Here is a 21,314-nt window from a genome sequence, read left to right as displayed (position 1 = left end):
GACTGAAAGGAAAACAACGCACATTCACTTGTGGCGATAACCACTTTTTTAACAATGGTAACTGCTATAACCAACAAGTCCACATCACATATCAGATTTCTCTGGAACACTTCATTTCGACTTCCCCGTTTTTTTTTCACTTCTGCAAATGCCAGAAAACTAGCAGTTGTTGTGTCAGAATTGTGCAGTGAAATTAAACGTTGCAGTTTCTGTTGGTAGCACCAATTAAGACAGCATTTTCCCTAACACGTCTCCACCCGCTGCAAAGACCAACCTTGTCATTTAGGAAGTTTGTTGATCAGTTTCAGTAACTGCTTTTGAAGATTGCCGATATGAAGAAGTAGCGCACTAGTTGCATTAAAAATTGTTTTTAATGCAACTGTTGCGCTATTGCTTTACTTCAGATATCTTGTTATTCCCACACATACTTGCTTCACACAGTCAAAGATGAAGACTGGGCATGATGAAAGTTCAACAAGTATTAAGACTCCTTTACACAATGAAAGTAAAATTATGTGCTACTACAGTTTCAAAAGAACAACTTCAAATATTTATAGAAAATTGTGAAAAGAATATAATATAAAATAAAAATATAAAATAAAAATATCTGCACTTGATATCGCCATTTCGATATCGATGTATCAGTGGAGAAAATGTCACCAATATACAGGGTGTCCGAAAAGTCTTTCCCTGATTACATAAATTGAAAACTCAGGCTAGAAGTAGGATACAAATATGAAACTGGTATCTAATTGTTTACAAACTATCAAAGTTTTTTTCACACATCAGTAAACTTCCACATGAGCACCCTCAGTAGCACGTAGTACATCTAGGCGATATTCAATTCCCGTCGACACGTTAGCCAACATCACTGGAGGGATCGATTCAACGACTGTGGTTATCCGTTGCCGCAGGGTTTCAAGATCTGGTACACGTGTTCGGTAGACCTCGTCCTTGACATAACCCCATAAAAAGAAGTCTGATGGAGAGCGTGGAGGCCAAACCGTTGGCCCATCACGACCAATCCATCGCCCACGAAAGGTCGTATCGAGATAAGCACGGATGTCCAAACCACAATGAGGCGGTGCACCCTCTTGCTGAAACAACACTTCGGGGTGATACTGAAGCCGCTGAGGAACAGCATACAGTTGCAACATGTCCAGATACACTGCAGATGTGACGGTAGCCTCAGCGAAGAAGAATGGCCCGATAATTCGATCGTGCAATGACTTTTGGACTGCCTCTAGTACACTCTATGACCTCGCCAGGGTGTTGTGAACCCCAAATGCGCACATTATGGCGATTCACTACTCCACTGACAAAAAAGGTTGCTTTGTCAGAAAAGGCAATTCATCCTAGATAACCGTCATCGTCCTCAATACGTGATAGCATTTCGACGTGTACTGTCATTGGGCAACGAGGCCTGAATGATTTGCACTTTGTATGCACGAAACAATAAATGTTTGTGTAAAATGTCACGGAGAGAGCTTTTTGGCATCTGTAATTCACGTCAGGCCCTGCGCACCGATTTCTTCGGACTTCGCAGAAAAGACTGCCTTACAGCTTCCACCCCGTCTGCTGAGCTTCTCGGTCGACCAGACCTCGAAAGGTCAGCAACCGATCCTGTGTTCTTGAACTTCTCATACCAGGCTTTAATGCTCTTGACATCAGGTGGATTCTTTCCAAATGTTGTCTGGAAGTGTCTCTGCACTGTGGTTGGTGATCGTGTCTCATGGTAGGCCTACCACAGGAACACTGGACTCGCATTCGGGAGGACGACGGTTCAATCCCGCATCCGGCCATCCTTATTTAGGTTTTCCGTGATTTCTCTAAATTGCTCCAGGCAAATGCCGGGATGGTTCCTTTCAAAGGGCACGGCCGACTTCCTTCCCCGTCCTTCCCCAATCCGATGAGACCGATGACCTAGCTGTCTGGTCTCCTCCCTCGAAAACAACCAACCTACCTACCACAGGACACACTGTGCCTTCTCCTGGTTGGTTAACACGGCTTCTTGGGCACTGCACCTCATCCACTACTTATGTACTGCGAACCTAAAACAGAAAAAAACTTTTAGTTGTAAACAATTCGACACAAGTTTAATATTTGTATCTTTCTTCTAACCTGAGTTATCAATTTATGTAATCAGGGAAAGTCTTTTCGGACACCCTGTATAACAATAATTTTTGGAAAAAATATTGATATTTTAATCAACAGCCCTAGTATGCATAGAAGAAGAGCGGTCCTCCTACACGTCCCTGGACACTCCTGATGATGCTCTTGACTCTGATGAACACTCACCGTCCAGGACAGCGTACTGCATTCTATTGCTTAAAGAGTCTTTGAACCACTCACATGTCTGAGAACCTGTTCTATACATTTGGGCTTCATTAATAGCCTGGGATGGGGCACTGTCTCAAGTACTTCCCAAAAATCTAGGAACATGAACTCTGCCTGTTGCCAGTCATCCATAATCTGTGAGAAAAGTGCAAGCTGAGTTTCACACAGGTGGTGCTTTCTAAATCCGTGCCATTTTCAGCTGTAAACAGATTGAAGTATTTTGTGTTCTCTGCACAGTCTATTTTGAGACAATGCTGGTGTCTGATAGTACCACACAAACAATGTGTACAACTTGTGTTCCCACACAGTTTTTACCTCATTCGCCGAGTTCCCGTATTGGGCCATTTTCGCTCATTACAGCTGGTTTGTAAATTATGGTAGTCTGTAAGGAAGGTGGCACGGTTTGCTTTATTGATTACTGTTATGTCAGGCTGGTTACTATAAATTATTATATTGGTTATCATGCTGCAGTTATAGTAACTATTGACATTTCCTTTTTCTACAAATGTTCAGTACCTGTAGTATTGAGGAAGGTCTTCCGCAAAGTAATACTGCTTTTTGAACTTCTAGTGGATTCTTTTGTCAACTTTGTCATGCCTTTTCAGATATTCCGTGTGTGCAAATGTGTTACATGTAGATGTAATGTGTGGTATAGTCTTTAGCACCATCATCATCATCATCATATTATTATTATTATTATTATTGCTGTTGTTGTTGTTGTTGTTGTTGTTGATCGTCTTACACATTTTTGCACTTAACACAGTGTCTGAACTTCAATGTTACATGTCTGTTCAATTTTTTTCTCATTTCCTTCCTTATTTTCTCTTCCCAAAATCTCTTCATTTTGTGACTGTGTTCTTGTTTCCTATGTTCCATCCATATTTTCCCTGTTTCCTTCCTTTCTTCTGCTTTAGATGTGGTATTCATAATTGTGTTTCTGAATTTGTCACTTTCATTTATCATTTCTCTAGTGATTCTTGCTTGTTTTATGTTGTCTTATAATTCTTAGAGCCAACTAGATTCTTTGGCTGAGATGTTTACTACGTCAGAAATCTTCTTTGTGAGCCTGTTGTTGTTGTTTCTATGTATGTTAGTTGACATTTTCTGCTCGTGTGTGTGTGTGTGTGTGTGTGTGTGTGTGTGTGTGTGTGTGTGTGTCTTATTCTTTGGTTGCTCTCTTCAGTCATACACTGCCTATGTGTATTTCATCAAAACTTTTCTGACGATTTTACATTGTCTGTGTCTCTGTGATATCTGATGTTCCAGTTGTGGTAATTTCTAATGTGTATAGTGCTTCTGGTAGTAAAACTGTATTGTAGTGCCTGAGTTTGACCTGTCCTGATATGTTTCTTTTATTCGTAGTGTGACCATGTGAGTTTTTACACTTTCTGAAGTTTTTGTGTTATTCCTGTGTTAGATGTCTTGTTTTAGTCTCTTATTTCTATATATTCTACTTCATACTTTTTCCACACTTAAATTTTTCACATTTTGTGTGCATTCTGTGTGTGTTGGTTTTTTTTATTTTCATGCATTGCCTTTTTTCTTATAATATCTGTAGACTTGTTTTGGCCAATACTTGATGTATGTCTTGCTGTGCTTCTTATCTGTTGTTGGTGAGTATTGTCAGGTCATCTCCAAATGCCAGGCTTTTATGATTATTTTGTTCGCAGATGTTTTTCCTAACTGAATCACTTTCACTCTTTCTTTCCATTGTTTGATAATTTTGTCCAAGACCATGTTGAATAGAAGCACTGAGAGCCCATGTCCTTGTCTGACCTCTGTGTTTATCTCAAATGCTTCTGAGATTTGTCCCATAAATTTTATTTTGAATGTGGTGTCTGTTGTACAGGTGTTGTATTTTCTGTGTCATCATCATCATAATCATCATCATCATTATTATTTCTATTTTTCTCAGACCTTAGGTCTGGTTAAAAATGGAAAGTGACGCGGGCCTTGATCAAGCGTCACTTCCTTTTAACTGTACGGTATATGTTATATTGCATTTAGGAACTTTCGGGTAATTGAACATGTATCAATAATTATGGATTTCTGTAATTGTATATATAAGTTTGGATGTAGCTGTATTGCATTGATGTACTGGTGGATATTGTGTGGTATGGCTCCTGCAGTTGATAGTATAATTGGTATAATGTCAACTTTATCCTGATGCCACATGTCCTTGACTTCCTCAGCCAGTTGGATGTATTTCTCCTGTTTTCTTTTGTATATTTGTTGTATTGGGTATGGATATTTGGATTAGTTGTGTTACTTTCTTCTTTTTATTGGTGAGTATGATGTCAGGTTTGTTATGTGGTGTTGTTTTATCTATTATAATGGTTCTGTTCCAGTATAATTTGTATTCATCATTCTCCAGTACATTTTGTGGTGCATACTTGTACGTGGGAACGTGTTGTTTTATTAGTTTATGTTGTATGGCAAGTTGTTGATGTATTATTTTTGCTACATTGTCATGTTTTCAGGGGTATTCTGGATTTGCTAGTATTGTACATTCGCTTTTGATGTGATCTACTGTTTCTATTTGTTGTTTGCAAAGTCTGCATTTATCTGTTGTGGTATTGGGATATTTACTAATATGCTTGCTGTAATATCTGGTGTTTATTGTTTGATCCTGTATTGCGATCATGATCCTTCCGTCTCACTGTATATATTGCCTTTTCTTAGCCATGTGTTGGATGCGTCTTGATCGATGTGTGGCTGTGTTAGATGATACAGGTGCTTGCCATGTAGTGTTTTCTTTTTCCAATTTACTTTCTTCGTATCTGTTGATGTTATGTGATCTAGAGGGTTGTAGAAGTGGTTATGAAATTGCAGTGGTGTAGCCGATGTATTTATATGAGTGATTGCTTTGTGTATTTTGCTAGTCTCTGCTCGTTCTAGAAAGAATTTTCTTAAATTGTGTACCTGTCCATAATGTAGGTTTTTTATGTCGATAAATCTCCTTCCTACTTCCTTTCTGCCTAATGTGAATCTTTCTGTTGCTGAATGTATGTGATGTATTCTATATTTGTGGCATTGTGATCATGTAAGTGTATTGAGTGCTTCTAGGTCTGTGTTACTCCATTTCACTACTCCAAATGAGTAGGTCAATACTGGTATAGAATAAGTATTTATAGCTTTTGTCTTGTTTCTTGCTGTCAATTCTGTTTTCAGTATTTTTGTCAGTCTTTGTCTATATTTTTCTTTTAGTTCTTCTTTAATATTTGTATTATCTATTCCTATTTTTTGTCTGTATCCTAGATATTTATAGGCATCTGTTTTTTCCATCGCTTCTATGGAGTCACTGTGGTTATTCAATATGTAATCTTCTTGTTTAGTGTGTTTTCCCTTGACTATGCTATTTTTCTCACATTTGTCTGTTCCAAAAGCCATATTTATATCATTGCTGAATACCTCTGTTATCTTTAGTAATTAGTTGAGTTGTTGATTGGTTGCTGCCAGTAGTTTTAGATCATCCATGTATAGCAAATGTGTGATTTTGTGTGGGTATGTTCCAGTAATATTATATCCGTAATTTGTATTATTTAGCATGTTGGATAGTGTGTTCAGAGCAAGACAGAACCAGAAAGGACTTAATGAGTCTCCTTGGTATATTCCACGCTTAATCTGTATTGGTTGTGATGTGATGTTATTAGAGTTTGTTTGGATATTAAGTGCGGTTTTCCAGTTTTTCATAACTATGTTTAGGAACTGTATCAATTTAGGATCTACTTTGTATATTTCCAATATCTGTAGTAACCATGAGTGGGGTACGCTATCAAAAGCTTTTTGGTAATCAATGTATGCGTAGTGTAGTGACCTTTGTTTAGTTTTAGCTCAATATGTCACCTCTGTATCTATTATCAGTTGCTCTTTACATCGTCGTGCTGCTTTGCAGCAGCCTTTTTGTTCTTCATTTATAATTTTGTTCTGTGTTGTATGTGTCACTAATTTCTGTGTAATGACTGAAGTTAATATTTTGTATATTGTTGGTAGGCATGTTATGGGGCGATATTTTGCTGGGTTTGCTGTGTCTGCTTGATCTTTAGGTTTCAGATAAGTTATTCCATGTGTAAGTGTATCAGGGAATGTGTTTGGGTCTGCAATGTAACTGTTAAATAATTTATATATCTAAAAAGAAAGATGATGAAACTTACCAAACAAAAACGCTGGCAGGTCGATAGACACACAAACAAACACAAACATACACACAAAATTCTAGCTTTCGCAACCAATGGTTGCCTCGTCAGGAAAGAGGGAAGGAGAAGGAAAGACAAAAGGATATGGGTTTTAAGGGAGAGGGTAAGGAGTCATTCCAATCCCGGGAGCGGAAAGACTTACCTTAGGGGGAAAAAAGGACAGGTATACACTCGCACACACACACATATCCATCCACACATACACAGACACAAGCAGACATTTGTAAAAGTTTGCAGACATTTGTAAAAGTTTGTAAGTTTCATCATCTTTCTTTTTAGATATATTTTTCCCACGTGGAATGTTTCCCTCTATTATATTCATATCATTAATTTGAGGCCAACAATCACGTTTGTTAAATAATTTAGTTAGATGTGAATGTGTTGAGGTGAACTTATTTAGCGAGAAATTTGCTATTTTATCTTTTCCAGGGGCTTTCCAATTGTGAGTAGAATTAATTGCTCGGGTGACTTCATGTTGCAAAATTATCACTTGAGGCATTTGTGGTATCATCTTGTATGTATCTATTTCTGCTTGTATCCACCGTGCATGCCTGTTATGTTGTACCGGGTTTGACCATATGTTGCTCCAGAAGTGTTCCATGTTTGTTATGTTCGGTGGATTGTCTATTTTAATGTGTGTGTTATCTATTGTTTGGTAAAATCTCTTTTGGTTTGTGTTGAATGTTTGGTTTTGTTTCCTTCTATTTTCACTTTTTTTGTATCTTCTAAGTCGTTTGGCCAATGCTTGTAATTTCTGCTTCTTTTCATCTAATTGCTCTATTGCTTCTTGTTGTGAGATTTTACCTAACCTTTTTCGTTTTTTGTCTGATATTTCATTTCTTATAAATTGTGTTAGCTGTCCGATGTCTTTTCTCAGTTTTTCTATTCTGATCTGTAGCCTGTCTTGCCATGCTGGTTTTGCGGGTTTCTTCTGTGTGTTGGTTGGTTCTGATCTCTGCCTAGTGTGTATATTTAGTGTAGTGAGTGCTCCTATATAAACCAGTAGTTGTAACTCTTCCATAGTTGTGTTTTCATTTATTTTGTTGTGTATGATTGTGTTGATAGTTGTCATTGTTGTTTCGACTTGTGGGTTATTTGGTGGTCTATGCAAGAATGGTCTAATGTCTGTATTTGTGTCTTTGTATGTCAGCTGAAATTTTTCTTCTACATCTAACATGTGTGTCACTTCGTGTTCTATTTGTGCTTGTTCTGGTGGCTGTCTTAAGATGTCGTTTTCCTCTGATTGTTTAATTGACGCGTTTTGTTCTTTGTTTGTTTTCTCTGGGATGTTTGAGTCGGTTACTATATTTTCTTCTTCTTCTGATTGCACATTATTTTGTTCTAGTATTTGTTGTACTTGTTGTTTGATGTTTTCTAATTCTGACTGGGGTATCCTGTTATTTTTGATTATTACACAGATCTGATCAGCTAGTCGTTGTTCTGTTAAAAATTTTAATTCTGGGTATCTGGTAATAAATGTTGTGTATACTTGAGATCTGTATCCAGTTGTGTTGGTTCCTAGGTTTGTGCTTGGTAATAACAGAACATGAGGTGTTGATTAACTTCATCTGACCATCTCATCCTCTGTCTTTGTTTTCCTTCTAGGGTGGTTGCAGGAAGCATATCCTGCAAAACACCTCTATTTGGATTTAAATCATTTTCCAGTTGGCTAGCAGTGTCGTTACCATTGTGGGCGGGCATAGGGTTCAAGCGTCGTCCCCGACCATGACGGCGATTGTCCGAGGCTTCTTTAGTTCTGTCCTGAACCAAGTAATCACACTAAAAGGGGGGTTAGCCCTATTAGTGGTTTGTTCTTTTCGTCGCCTTTTACGACTGGCATTATTATTATTATTATTATTATTATTATTCAGAATGAGATTTTCACTCTGCAGCAGAGTGTTCACCTTAAATTGGGGACCTTTGCCTTTCGCGGGCAAGTGCTCTACCAACTGAGCTACCCAAGCACGACTCACGCCCCGCCCTCACAGGAGAGCTTCTGTAAAGTTTGGATGGTAGGAGACGAGATACTGGCAGAAGTAAACCTGTGAGGGCGGGGAGTGAGTTGTGCTTGGGTAGCTCAAACGGTAGAGTACTTGCCCGCGAAGGGCAAAGGTCCCGAGTTTGAGTCTCGGTCCGGCACACAGTTTTAATCTGCCAGAAAGTTTCATTATTATTATTATTTATCACTCAGTAAGGCATCCTTACTTTGGGTTTATGAAATGGACTATGTGTCTACTCTATAAAGTACATTGAAGCCATGTGTCAGCAGGTGTCTCTGCAACTGATTGATGGCCATCTGCATCTAGAAAGCAACTCTGCCAGTATTACAAGCAGTAAGGGCAGTAACATTGTTGGATTCTTACATGCTGTGTATAATTGGGCACATCTGCCTTTCATTTTTTCCAGAGCTGCACCTGTGTACGAGACAGCTACGACGCGTGCCTACTACAATGGCCGAACGGAAACGGTGCGCTCGTGCACGACGGAGCAACTGGAATGGGTTCGATCGATGCTGAACGGGACCTCCAATGTGAGTGGCGACAGGCTTAGCTGTGGTATACAGACTGGGTTTTGGCACTTGAATTTGCTCAATTGTGTGTGCAGTCTGTGTGCTGTGCTGACAAGTGGCTATACTGTCAGGTGCAGAAAAGCAAGCACAGATGTACAGGGTGTCCATACGTAAAGTTTCAGTTTCAACTGGTTTCAGAATGCTGTAGAAAAAGAGCCACTGCTCAGAATGAAGTCATCTACAGTTAAACTCTGCAAACCACTTCGAGGTGCATGACAGAGGGTACATATCGTTGTACAAGTTATTGGGGTTTTTTCCCATTCCATTCACATATGGAGCATGAGGAGAATGATTGTTTAAATGCCTCTGTGCATGCAGCAGAAACTTTTCTGATCTTGTTCACAGGATATCTATGTGAGCGATATGTCAGGGGTTGTAGTACCGGGTGATCAAAAAGTCAATATAAATTTGAAAACTGAATAAACCACCAAATAATGTAGATGGAGAGGTAAAAATTGACACACATGCTTGTAATGACATGGGGTTTTATTAAAAAAAAAAAAAAAAAAAAACAAAGTTCACAATATGTCCGACAGATAGCGCTGGACAGCAAAACGTCAGTGACGGCGCATGACAATCGTGTATAAAAGGAGCTGTAATGAGAGAGAGAATCAGATGCGCCAGCAGTCGCAGCGTGTTGACGTTACCTGAAAAGGCGCTTTTAGTGAAGCTGTATTATCAGAATGGGGAATGTGCTAGTTCAGCATTACGATCCTATTGCCATAGGAAGGGGATTCGAACGGGTAAAGGTCTGTTGACAAATGCAGCTGTGGCGAGAATGATTTCAAAGTTCGAAGCCACAGGTTGTTTAGACGATAGACCCCGTAGTGGCCGACCGAGCACAAGGCGTAATGCTGCTGAGACAGTTTAGGAAGAAATGGAGACTGTAGCGGGTTCGTCTATGCACGGGGAAGTCAGCGCTCGTGCAGTCGCACATTGCACCAGCATTCCATACACTACTGTTTGGTTGGCACTGAGGCGTACTCTCTGATGCTATCCGTACTAAATCCGTTGGCATCGTGAACTGTTACCTGGCGATTTAGTGAAGCGGGGAACATTTGCGGTGTGGGCATTTCAAAAGCTGGCGAAAGATGACGATTGGTTGAGTAACGTGTTGTGGACCGATGAAGCTCATTTCACACTCGAGGGTCTGTCAACGCCCACAACTGCAGAATTTGGGCTACGAAAAATCCTAGAACTGTCATGGAAACTCCATTGCATGAAGATAAAGTCACAGTATGGGTTGGATTTACCACATCTACCATGATCGGGCCTTTTTTCTTCGAGGAAATGCGTGATTCTGGTTTTGTAACTGCTACCGTGACGGGTGAGAGGTACGCCGATATGTTACAGAGTCGCATCATCCCCAACCTGGCTGATAAACACCTGCTGGAACTTAAGATGTTTATGCAGGATGGCGCTCCACCCCATATTGGTAGACAGTGAAAGGTCTGAAACTTCCTGGCAGATTAAAACTGTGTGCCCGACCGAGACTCGAACTCGGGACCTTTGCCTTTCGCGGGCAAGTGCTCTACCAACTGAGCTACCGAAGCACGACTCACGCCCGGTAATCACAGCTTTACTTCTGCCAGTACCTCGTCTCCTACTTTCCAAACTTTACAGAAGCTCTCCTGCGAAAGGTCTATTGCATGCATCGTTTGGTGATCGTGTGGTCAGCCGCCACTTCCATCATGCTTGGCTTCCCAGGTCCCCAGACCTCAGTCCGTCCGATTATTGGCTTTGGGGTTACCTGAAGTCGCAAGTGTGTCGTGATCGACCGACATCTCTAGGGATGCTGAAAGACAACATCCGACGCCAATGCCTCACCGTAACTCCAGACATGCTTTGCAGTGCTGTTCACAACATTATTTCTCGACTACAGCTATTGTTGAGGAATGATGGTGGACATATTGAGCATTTCATGTAAAGAACATCATCTTTGCTTTGTCTTACTTTGTTATGCTAATTATTGCTATTCTGATCAGATGAAGTGTCATCTGTCGGACATTTTTTGAACTTTTGTATTTTTTTGGTTCTAATAAAACCCCATGTCACTCCAAGCATGTGTGTCAATTTGTACCTCTCTGTCTACATTATTCTGTGATTTATTCAGTTTTCAAATTTATACTGACTTTCTGATCACCCGGTATTTTTGAGATATAGAATCATCTTGCGTTACACTATTTTCAATGGGAAGTTCGTCAGTATCTTTGGCAACACTCAAAGGCTGTGGAGGTTTTGTAAATGTTATGTGGGATTTTGGTATAGTCCTGTTCTACTCCTTGTTCTTATAGAGCCGGAAACAGAGCTGGGTGACTGATCGCATCAAAGGCCTTTTCAAAGTCTATAAAAGCAAGGAAAGGTGTAGATGGTACTCGTTTCATTATTTCATAGAATGTTTCACTATTTCATAGAATGTTCTAAATGCATAAACACACTTTCCTTTTCTACACTCTGTAAAATTGAAATGTTTCACTTGGTTTTGAATATCTTATCCCATTCTACACTTGGTTCCAGTATACCGTGACGTCCGTTGTGTTGTTGTATTGTAAGGCACCATGTATACTCTTTGTATATGTATACGTGTATGTCGTCATTGTCGTCTCTTCTTTCCCTCGTCGATATCAAAGCATGAGAAATGTTTATGTTAGTGTTTACCTATTTGTTGTCGACAACACACAACTATACAGCCATGGTATCAGCTGATTCCGTAATAGCTAGCTTAATATAGTATAAAGATAGTGGGTTTGAATGCTATATTATTTAAGTGTGATATTATGCCTCACTTAACCTTTGAGACTTTAAAAACCAGCTACTCTTAATCAGGCCCAAAACATGTTTTGTAATGAGCACTTATAATCAAATGCTTTCAAATGTTTATTTTGCACCCACAAATCATCCACACCTCAATGTAGAGTATAAACATGTGCATGAAAAATGGTACACTGTTTCTGTTGATAACCATGTTTGAGCTTTTGGGTTGCTAGGCTACTTCGATCAACAGGACTTATACTGGATTTTGAAATGATCTTTCTATCCAAACTTACGTCCTCCACAATGGCTCATCAAATATTCTACACTTTCGCGATAATTAAGAATTCACATAAATTGCATTTTCGTGAGTTTAAACCAAACCATCGGCAGCGCGAAAGCAGTCTTGATACCGCGACACACTTGCGACACTTACTAGCATTTCACGAAATTGACCTGCATACATCTACAACCAATTTCGAGGTCATAATTTGCCCTACACGATGGCGTGCAGTTGAACTTAGTCAAATCAATTATTTCTGGAATCGTAATCACTGATCTCGACAATGACCGTCAATAAACGTACAATTAACACACTTCTTTTTTTTCCCCTAAGCGTAAATGAATGACGTCACGTCATCTACATAGTTATTAAAATATTATTCCAAATGATCTCAAACATTTATCATCATTATATTTTGACGGTAATCAGAAGAAAAAAAAAGATTTATTATCCGAAAGTAACACACAACAGATCGCAAATCGCACATAACTAAATGACAGCTTTGCATAGCGTCTGGACTTAATCATGCAAAACTATATAAAGAAATCCCCCAAATCTCAATTTCTCCATACCAACTGACAGATACAAATAAGATATCCAAGACCTCATAGATCAGTCCTGACCTGTAATCTTATACCAGGAATTATTGTTAGTTTCTCCTGCCCAGAATCGCATTACTTCTTCCCTAGTGTACATATTCTGCGAGCTGAGTTGCAAGATGACAAAACACAGTCATAGCAGATGGAATAGATTCTTCACAGATAATTATCTTGCTAAGAAATAGTCCAGTAGGAAAGAGAGTGTTGTACTATGTGTACTGCAGGACAGTAAATTCAGTCTCTGTAAATGGGTCTTAACATGACCATTTCGATCTGAACTCAGATAAACCCTTCGATGGCTACTTCTTTCTGAGATTCAGAGTGCCCGTGCATTTACAGGGCTATTACAAATGATTGATGCGATTTCATAAATTCACTGTAGCTCCATTCATTGACATATGGTCACGACACACTACAGATACATAGGAAAACTCATAAAGTTTTGTTCGGCTGAAGCCGCACTTCAGGTTTCTGCCGCCAGAACGCTCGAGAGCGCAGTGAGACAAAATGGCGACAGGAGCCGAGAAAGCGTATGTCGTGCTTGAAATGCACTCACATCAGTCAGTTATAACAGTGCAATGACACTTCAGGACGAAGTTCAACAAAAATCCACCAACTGATAACTTCATTCGGCGATGGTATGCGCAGTTTAAAGCTTCTGGATGCCTCTGTAAGGGGAAATCAACTGGTCGGCCTGCAGTGAGTGAAGAAACGGTTGAACGCGTGCGGGCAAGTTTCACGCGTAGCCTGCGGAAGTCGACGAATAAAGCAAGCAGGGAGCTAAACGTACCACAGCCGATGGTTTGGAAAATCTTACGGAAAAGGCTAAAGCAGAAGCCTTACCATTTACAATTGCTACAAGCCCTGACACCCGATGACAAATTCAAATGCTTTGAATTTTCGGCGCGGTTGCAACAGCTTGTGGAAGAGGATGCGTTCAGTGCGAAACTTGTTTTCAGTGATGAAGCAACATTTTTTCTTAATGGTGAAGTGAACAGACACAATGTGCGAATCTGGGCGGTAGAGAATCCTCACGCATTCGTGCAGCAAATTCGCAATTCACCAAAAGTTAACGTGTTTTGTGCAATCTCACGGTTTAAAGTTTACAGCCCCTTTTTCTTCTGCGAAAAAAACGTTACAGGACACGTGTATCTGGACATGCTGGAAAATTGGCTCTTGCCACAACTGGAGACCGACAGCGCCGACTTCATCTTTCAACAGGATGGTGCTCCTCCGCACTTCCATCGTGATGTTCGGCATTTCTTAAACAGGAGATTGAAAAACCGATGGATCGGTCGTGGTGGAGATCATGATCAGCAATTCGTGTCATGGCCTCCACGTTCTCCCGACTTAACCCCATGCGATTTCTTTCTGTGGGTTCATGTGAAAGATTCAGTGTTTAAACCTCCTCTGCCGAGAAACGTGCCAGAACTGCGAGCTCGCATCAACGTTGCTTTCGAACTCATTGATGGGGACATGCTGCACCAAGTGTGGGAGGAACTTGATTATCGGCTTGATGTCTGCCGAATCACTGAAGGGGCACATATCGAACATTTGTGAATGCCTAAAAAAACTTTGAGTTTTTGTATGTGTGTGCAAAGCATTGTGAAAATATCTCAAATAATAAAGTTATTGTAGAGCTGTGAAATTGCTTCAATCATTTGTAATAACCCTGTATATAATGTGATTGTACAGAAATCTTCACATATTTAAATCTCACAGAAAAGAATACGAAGTTTAAGTTTGGCAGAATTCTGACTCTTCTATGGCCCGTCAGTTTTAAGAGAGGTGTGAACTGGCAGAACTCTAGTCCCTCTGCAGGTTGCATAATAGAATTTTTTCATCTGGTTGAGCATTCTGATCCTTTTTCATCTCCCTCTCCACCATACAATCTTCCCTTCTCTCTCACTTTGTTGTAGTCCATTTCTTCTGTACCTTTTTGAAAATTCTGTCGTAGTTAAGCGTGTGTGAGAGGATCATCATACAGCAGTAAAATCAGCTTTGTTTTTGATCAAACGTAGTGTCCAATCGGCCCATTGGATGTTACAAACTGGCAGTATGCCCGAGCACTGTTACGACAACAAGTACTCTGGGAAAAACTGAAGATTACAACTTTGTTATTAATTTTCAAAATTTAAGCATTTTATTTGTGTTTGGTTGGTGTGTAAGTTTGTAGCATTTTTCCAGAAGTTGTAAGTTTAATAAACACAACAGATACACTTAACACATACTTCAGTCATCAGTAATATATTATCCTTCACCATTTACAACAGTCTGTCAATGCTGGGGTAACTTTTGATTCTGGAGCTGTAGAAATCGTGTGACCTCGAGCAAAATACTCGTCGGACCATGTCTGGAGCACATTTTCATCTGGAAAAGAAGTTCCTTGCAGGTTGTTTGATATAGCGCACAAATGGCAAAAATCTGAAGGCGCAAGATCAGGTGAATAGGGTGCGTGCAGAATAGCTTGCCAACCCAACTCCTGTATTGTGTTCTTTGTCAGTGTAGCAGAATGCCAAGTGGCCATTAACATGGAGTAGCATCACTTCACACAGTCATTCTGGCTGTTGTTCTCAGCAATAGGGCTCAGTTGTTGAGAAGAAATGTCGGCAGTGACGGTTACACCCCAGGGAAGTGATTGTAGTACACCACACCGTCACTGTTCCACCAGATGCATAACATTAAGTTTTGTGGATGCGCGTAGGTCTGTGTACGGGGAGTTACTACTTTGTTTGAACTCATTCTTTTCTGTATATTAGCATAAAGACACCATTTCTCATCGCCAGAAATGATACAGGATAGGCACGGTCGATGTTGCTCACGAGCCAGTTGATGACGAGCAAGCAGATTTTTGTGATTTTTGTTTAGAGCATGCAGTATCCATACACCTGATTTTTGAACCTTCCCCACTGCATGCAAATGTTGCACTGTGTTGGAAAGATCACAGTTCATCACATTTGCCAGTTCTCCAGTACACTGACATGGTTCATTGTGGGTTAATGTGTTTAAATGATCTTCATCAAACTCTAAAAGTCCTACTGAAGACGGACAGTCACTAATGCCAGAACGATCCTCCTTAAAATGATCCTTCTTAGAAGTATCCTCCTCGAAATGAGAAAACCATTTTCTTGCCATGCTCTGTTCCACGGCATTATCCCCGTACACAGAGCTGGCTGCCTCCGCTGCTGTCGCCCCTATTGAACTCTTAGAGATGTGTCGGAAATGTTTAGATTTCTCCACTTGGCACCCAGTTTTCTAGCATCCATAGCTCCATTCACTATCTCGAAATGACAGTATGAAAAGTCAAATAGCAACAGTGAACTACAAATAAAAAGAGATATCGATAAATAAACCCGTAGCAAGCGGTATACTAGCATTCGAAACAAAAACAAATCGAGCGAGGTGGCGTAGTGGTTAGCACACTGGAGGCCCACATCTGGCCATTCTGATTTAGGTTTTCCAAGATTTCCCTAAATCGTTCCAGGTTCTTGTTGGGATGGTTCCTCGGAAAGTGCATGGCCGACTTCCTTCCCTGCCCTACCCTAATCCTATGAGGCTGATGACCTCGCTGTTTGGTCTCCTCCCCCCAAAACAACCTAAACCAACAAAAACAATACAAACTTATGCATCAACATAATGTGTGTCTCTCTCTCTCTCTCTCTCTCTCTCTCTCTCTCTCTCTCTCTCTCTCTCTCTCTCTCTCTCTCTCTCACACACACACACGCGTTTCTGTGGGTGTGATGCCCAGTAGTCACATAATAATAATTATTATATGGGTAGTGTGACACCTCCCGAAACATCGCGAGATATCAACGCTGTCACCAGGCTGGAGAGCCGAGAAACCTTCATCAATAGTTTACGCTGGGAAAGCCTACAGTCACAACCTCACTCCTATTTACTCTTCAGTCTTCTCCTTTTTCCATTTCCTCTTTAGCCATTCACACATCTTTCCTTCCTACATAGTAGTGTTTATCTTTATCTCTCTACTTCTGTATGCATCCTCTATGGTTTGAAGCTGGCACAGTACTTACAGTACAATATCTTTGGCTTCCCTCTGACAACCATGCCTCCAACCTCGCTACCCTCCCTGTTTACCTTTCCCTGTTGCTTCATAACCTGGGTTGTGAGTAACTGAATCCACTTTCCCTTCTTCCCTTTTTTCCTCTCTTTCATCCCTGACGAAGGAACAAAGTTCCGAAAGCTAGGAATGTAAATTTTCTGTTCTGTTTTGTGTATCTATGGTCTGTACTGAGCTGAGGTAAGTACTGGCCAATCCCTCTATCTCTTTGTTAGTATTTGTTTCACATTTTTATATGAGATTTTCAATTAATAATTTTAATATAAAAGGTTTCTGTGATGTCGTGTGCAGAATGAAGTCTCGTGACAAAGTTAATACCTCACAACAAGTAAAGACAGTCGTTGCTAAACACAGTATCAAATTGGAGATGTGTCTCCTTACACAGCTGCAGCAAGAAAGTTACACATGTCCAAACACAGTGTTGTTTTTCTGTACTCTGGTGTGAAACTATCCTTCTGTAATGAACGAAGTGCTAAATGTTGCAAGTGTCAGTGAAAGCATCACATACATGTCGGCTGTGGGGACACCAATTGCAGCAGTCACTACAGAAGCCTACTGCAGGGGCAACACTGCGGACAGACCAGCAATGTGAGTCGCTGCGAAGTCTGGCCGATTAAAGAGTGTTTAGAAGCAAGTGCGCAGTTGACAACAAACACGTACGTGCAGCCAACGTCCATCAGAGGGCACCGACCGACAGCGCAGGAAACAGGTGCGATGATCGTCGAACTATTTCCTGGCAATCACACGTGTGCAAATAGTCCCGGAAATACCATTCTGCCTGGGGATAGATAAGCCGGCACCCTGCCATTCAGCAGGCAGTTCTCAACTCTCCGAATGCAAAGAAGGTCCGCCCGTCTGGCGGTGTGCCACTTCGACCGTCCTCCCTCCCGCAACAATTGCGATATGTCGCTTCTGTCGTATTAGGCTGTCTACCAGCTGCTAACAGCTGAATTTGACGTGGAACAGTTGTTTGAGTACAGAGTCAAAGGGATCACTGGTTATAGGAATTAGTTGTTATCTGCTTGATCCGCAGAAGAGATGCTTATTGTTTTTTGGTTTTGAAGAGTGTGTTACTGAGCTCATTTATTTAATGTAAACTGGTATACAGCCACTGCTTTGATTATAATGTTAATGTTAAAATGCAGTACCACCACACTCTCAAACTGTAGGTTCCCTCAAACTCCTCAATTTTCCTGCATTTATTAATTTCTGTTTATCGTATTGATATGGCTTAAGTTCCTCGTGTATTCTGTATTTACATTGACAACTGCCTCTTCTTTTTTAATTGGTTGTGTATCACTCTCCATGTTTCACACCTCTTGATGCAGCCTTGCCTAGTACTAATTTTATCTTACTTCAATAGTTTTGTTTATCAATAGAAACTGTTATGTAGGCATGCTATTCTTATTTTGTGCTAAAGATTTTCCTGTCAACTCCATTGTTATTTATGTACTGTTCAGTTTTTACTATTTCATTGCAAAGATGTTACTCACTGTATGTTTCTACTTCACTCTAGATGTGTTACTTCTCTTCCAATGTTGTCTGCTAACATTTAACTTATTTGGTGATAATACTCAGTAAATGCCTGAAGATGGCCTTGCAAGCCGAAAACCGGTTAGCAATAAAAATAATATTATAGAACAAAAGCAAACTGGTGCTATCATTTTAGGTATGTGTTCCCGATATGTAAATAATATAAAAAGTCCATTATCGCATGTGTCTGGTAATGTCCAAGACATGGCCTTCACAACAGTGATATTCACCAGAAACTTTTTTTTTCTCAAAGGTAATTGCTTTTACGAAAGATTTCCAAATGTCCACCTCCTGTTTGAATACAAACCTTAAACCAATGCCTCACTGCACCACGAACACACTCACGAATCCCTGGAGTGCTGTGTATTTTTGCTCAAAACTTGCCACAATGCAATTCTGAAAGGTTTCTATGTCAGGCTCTGGAGACAAATCCAGTGATGATTTTAAACAGATCCACGAGTGGAAATCAATAGGGTTCAAAACAGGTGAATGTGGAGGTCAAGCAATTGGAGCCACCTCTGCTGTTTCCGTCAATCGGGAAATATTTTATCTGAGTACCAGTGACCTGTACGGTCAATGTGAGCAGGAGCACCACCGTGCGGTAAATAGGCTCGTTGACGAATGATCGCTGGAGTGTCTCCAGAAAGATGAGGTGTGGTGTTTTCCAGAAAGTTTGTGTATGTCTACACCGTAATCCTGTTTACAAATACACAGTATCCAGCTAACCGATCATCAATGATACTGGTCCACATGCTGAGAGAGAACTGCAGTTGGTGATGAGATACAGCAACTACATGAGGGGTCTCCATGTGCCCATCTACGTCTACATATACCGGGTGATCAAAAAGTCAGTACGAAATTGAAAACTTTATAAACAACGGAATAATATAGATAGAGAGGTAAAAATTGACACACATGCTTCGAATGACATGGGGTTTTATTAGAACAAAAAATCACAAAATGTCCACAGATGGTGCTGGACAGCAAAACGTCAGTGACTGCACATGACAATCGTGTATAAAAGGAGCTGTAATGAGAGAGAGAATCAGATGCACCAGCAGTCGCAGTATGTTGACGTTACCTGAAAAGGCACTTTTAGTGAAGCTGTATTATCAAAATGGGGAATGTGCTAGTTCAGCGTTACAATCCTATCGTCATAGGAAGGGGACTCGAACAGGTACAGGTCCGTTAACAAATGCAGCTGTGGCGAGAATGGTTTCGAAGTTCGACGCCACGGGGTGTTTAGACGATAGACCCCGTAGTGGATGACCGAGCACGAGGCATAATGCTACTGAGACAGTTCAGGAAAAAATGGAGATTGTAGCGGGTTCGTTTATGCGCGGAGAAGTCAGTGCTCGTGCAGTCGAACATCGCACTGGAATTTCATTCACTACTGTTTGGTTGGTACTGAGGTGTACCTTCCAATGCTATCCGTACAAACTCCATCAGCATCGTGAACTGTTACCTGCCGATTTAGTGAAGCGGAGGGCATTTGCGGTGTGGCCATTTCAAAAGATGGTGGCAGAAGATGACGATTGGTTGAGTAACGTGTTGTGGACCGACGAAATTCATTTCACGCTCCGAGGGTCTGTCAATGCCCACAACTGCAGAATTTGGGTTACCGAAAAATCCTAGAACTGTCGTGGAAACTCCATTGCACGATGATAACGTCACGGTATGGGTTGGATTTACCACATCTACCGTTATCGGGCGTTTTTTGTTCGAGGAAATGGGTGATTCTGGTTTTGTAACTGTGACCGTGACGGGTGAGAGGTAAGCCGCTATGTTACAGAATCGCATCATCCTAGCCTGGCTGATAAACACCTGCTGGAACGTACCACCCCATATTGCTAGATGCGTGAAAGATCTCTTGCGTGCGTCGTTTGGTGATGATCGTGTGCTCAGCCGTCACTTTCGTCATGCTTGGCCTCCCAGGTCGCCAGACCTCAGTCCGTGCGATTATTGGCTTTGGGGTTACCTGAAGTCGCAAGTGTATCGTGATCGACCGACATCTCTAGGGATGCTGAAAGACAGCATCCGACGCCAATGCCTCACCGTAACTCCGGACATGCTTTACAGTGCTGTTCACAATATTATTCCTCGACTACAGCTATTGTTGAGGAATGATGGTGGACATATTAAGGATTTCCTGTAAAGAACATCATCTTTGCTTTGTCTTACTTTGTTATGCTAATTATTGCTATTCTGATCAGATGAAGCGCCATCTGTCGGACATTTCTTGAACTTTTGTATTTTTTTGGTTCTAATAAAACCCCTGTCATTCCAAGCATGTGTGTCAATTTGTACCTCTCTATCTACATTATTTCGTGATTTGTTAAGTTTTCTAATTTATACTGACTTTCTGATTACCCAATAGAATAAAGAAAGGTAGTGAGGAAAATGAATAGTTACTGAGAAGAAATGCTGAGACCGAAGGATTTAATGTAAATTAAGGCTGACTGGGTAGCAAAAATCAAGGATGTGTTGTAATGCCAGTTCACACCTGCAGTTCCAAGAAACTGATGAGGAAGAATTCGAATGACACATGTGGTGAAGCAGACACCTGGCTCACAACCATCATGTTGTAGAGCATGCTCTGTAACAGGACATTGTGCATTGCCAGTACACACCCTCTGTTTATGTCCACGAGAGCCACCTGTGAAATGATACACCGTGTGCCAGTTGTACCTCCAAGTTACAGGGTGACAATTATTTAACTATACCAAATAAAATCATCATAACCTCTGAACAGTTTGCGTTAGGACGTTCAAACTGCACAGTTGGCTGCGGGGCATAACAGGAATTAGTATTTTGTTGGCGGTCATGTGCATGTGAAAATGTCACGGTACAGCGTGCCTAAGCATGTAGCATTTGTCGAGATCTAAGTGGTGAACAATAAAAGCCCAGCTGCACCTCAAAGGAAGTTTGTGACTGAGTTCAAGCTGAAGACAACTGGTCCACAAGAGGT

The 21,314-nt window shown here is 40.8% G+C and overlaps 2 protein-coding genes across 4 annotated transcripts in view; one reads left to right on the top strand and one right to left on the bottom strand.

The window, feature by feature from the left end:
* LOC126426799 (uncharacterized) overlaps window positions 1–21,314 on the bottom strand; it is a 388,288-nt gene that overhangs the window by 308,279 nt on the left and 58,695 nt on the right. The window lies entirely within an intron of this gene.
* The window catches only part of LOC126426797 (peroxisomal carnitine O-octanoyltransferase), a 243,936-nt gene that overhangs the window by 176,686 nt on the left and 45,936 nt on the right, over window positions 1–21,314 (top strand). For all 3 annotated transcript variants that reach the window (XM_050088798.1, XM_050088796.1, XM_050088797.1), the window contains exon 10: window positions 8,940–9,063. In XM_050088798.1, coding sequence (XP_049944755.1) covers window positions 8,940–9,063 — 124 coding nt within the window. The remainder of the gene's footprint in view (window positions 1–8,939; window positions 9,064–21,314) is intronic.

This window comes from Schistocerca serialis, chromosome 11 (genome assembly GCF_023864345.2).
Source record: "Schistocerca serialis cubense isolate TAMUIC-IGC-003099 chromosome 11, iqSchSeri2.2, whole genome shotgun sequence".
Classification (NCBI taxonomy): Eukaryota; Metazoa; Arthropoda; class Insecta; order Orthoptera; family Acrididae; genus Schistocerca; species Schistocerca serialis.
Note: the sequence above shows the minus strand (reverse complement) of the source record. Positions and strands in the feature narration are given on the sequence as shown.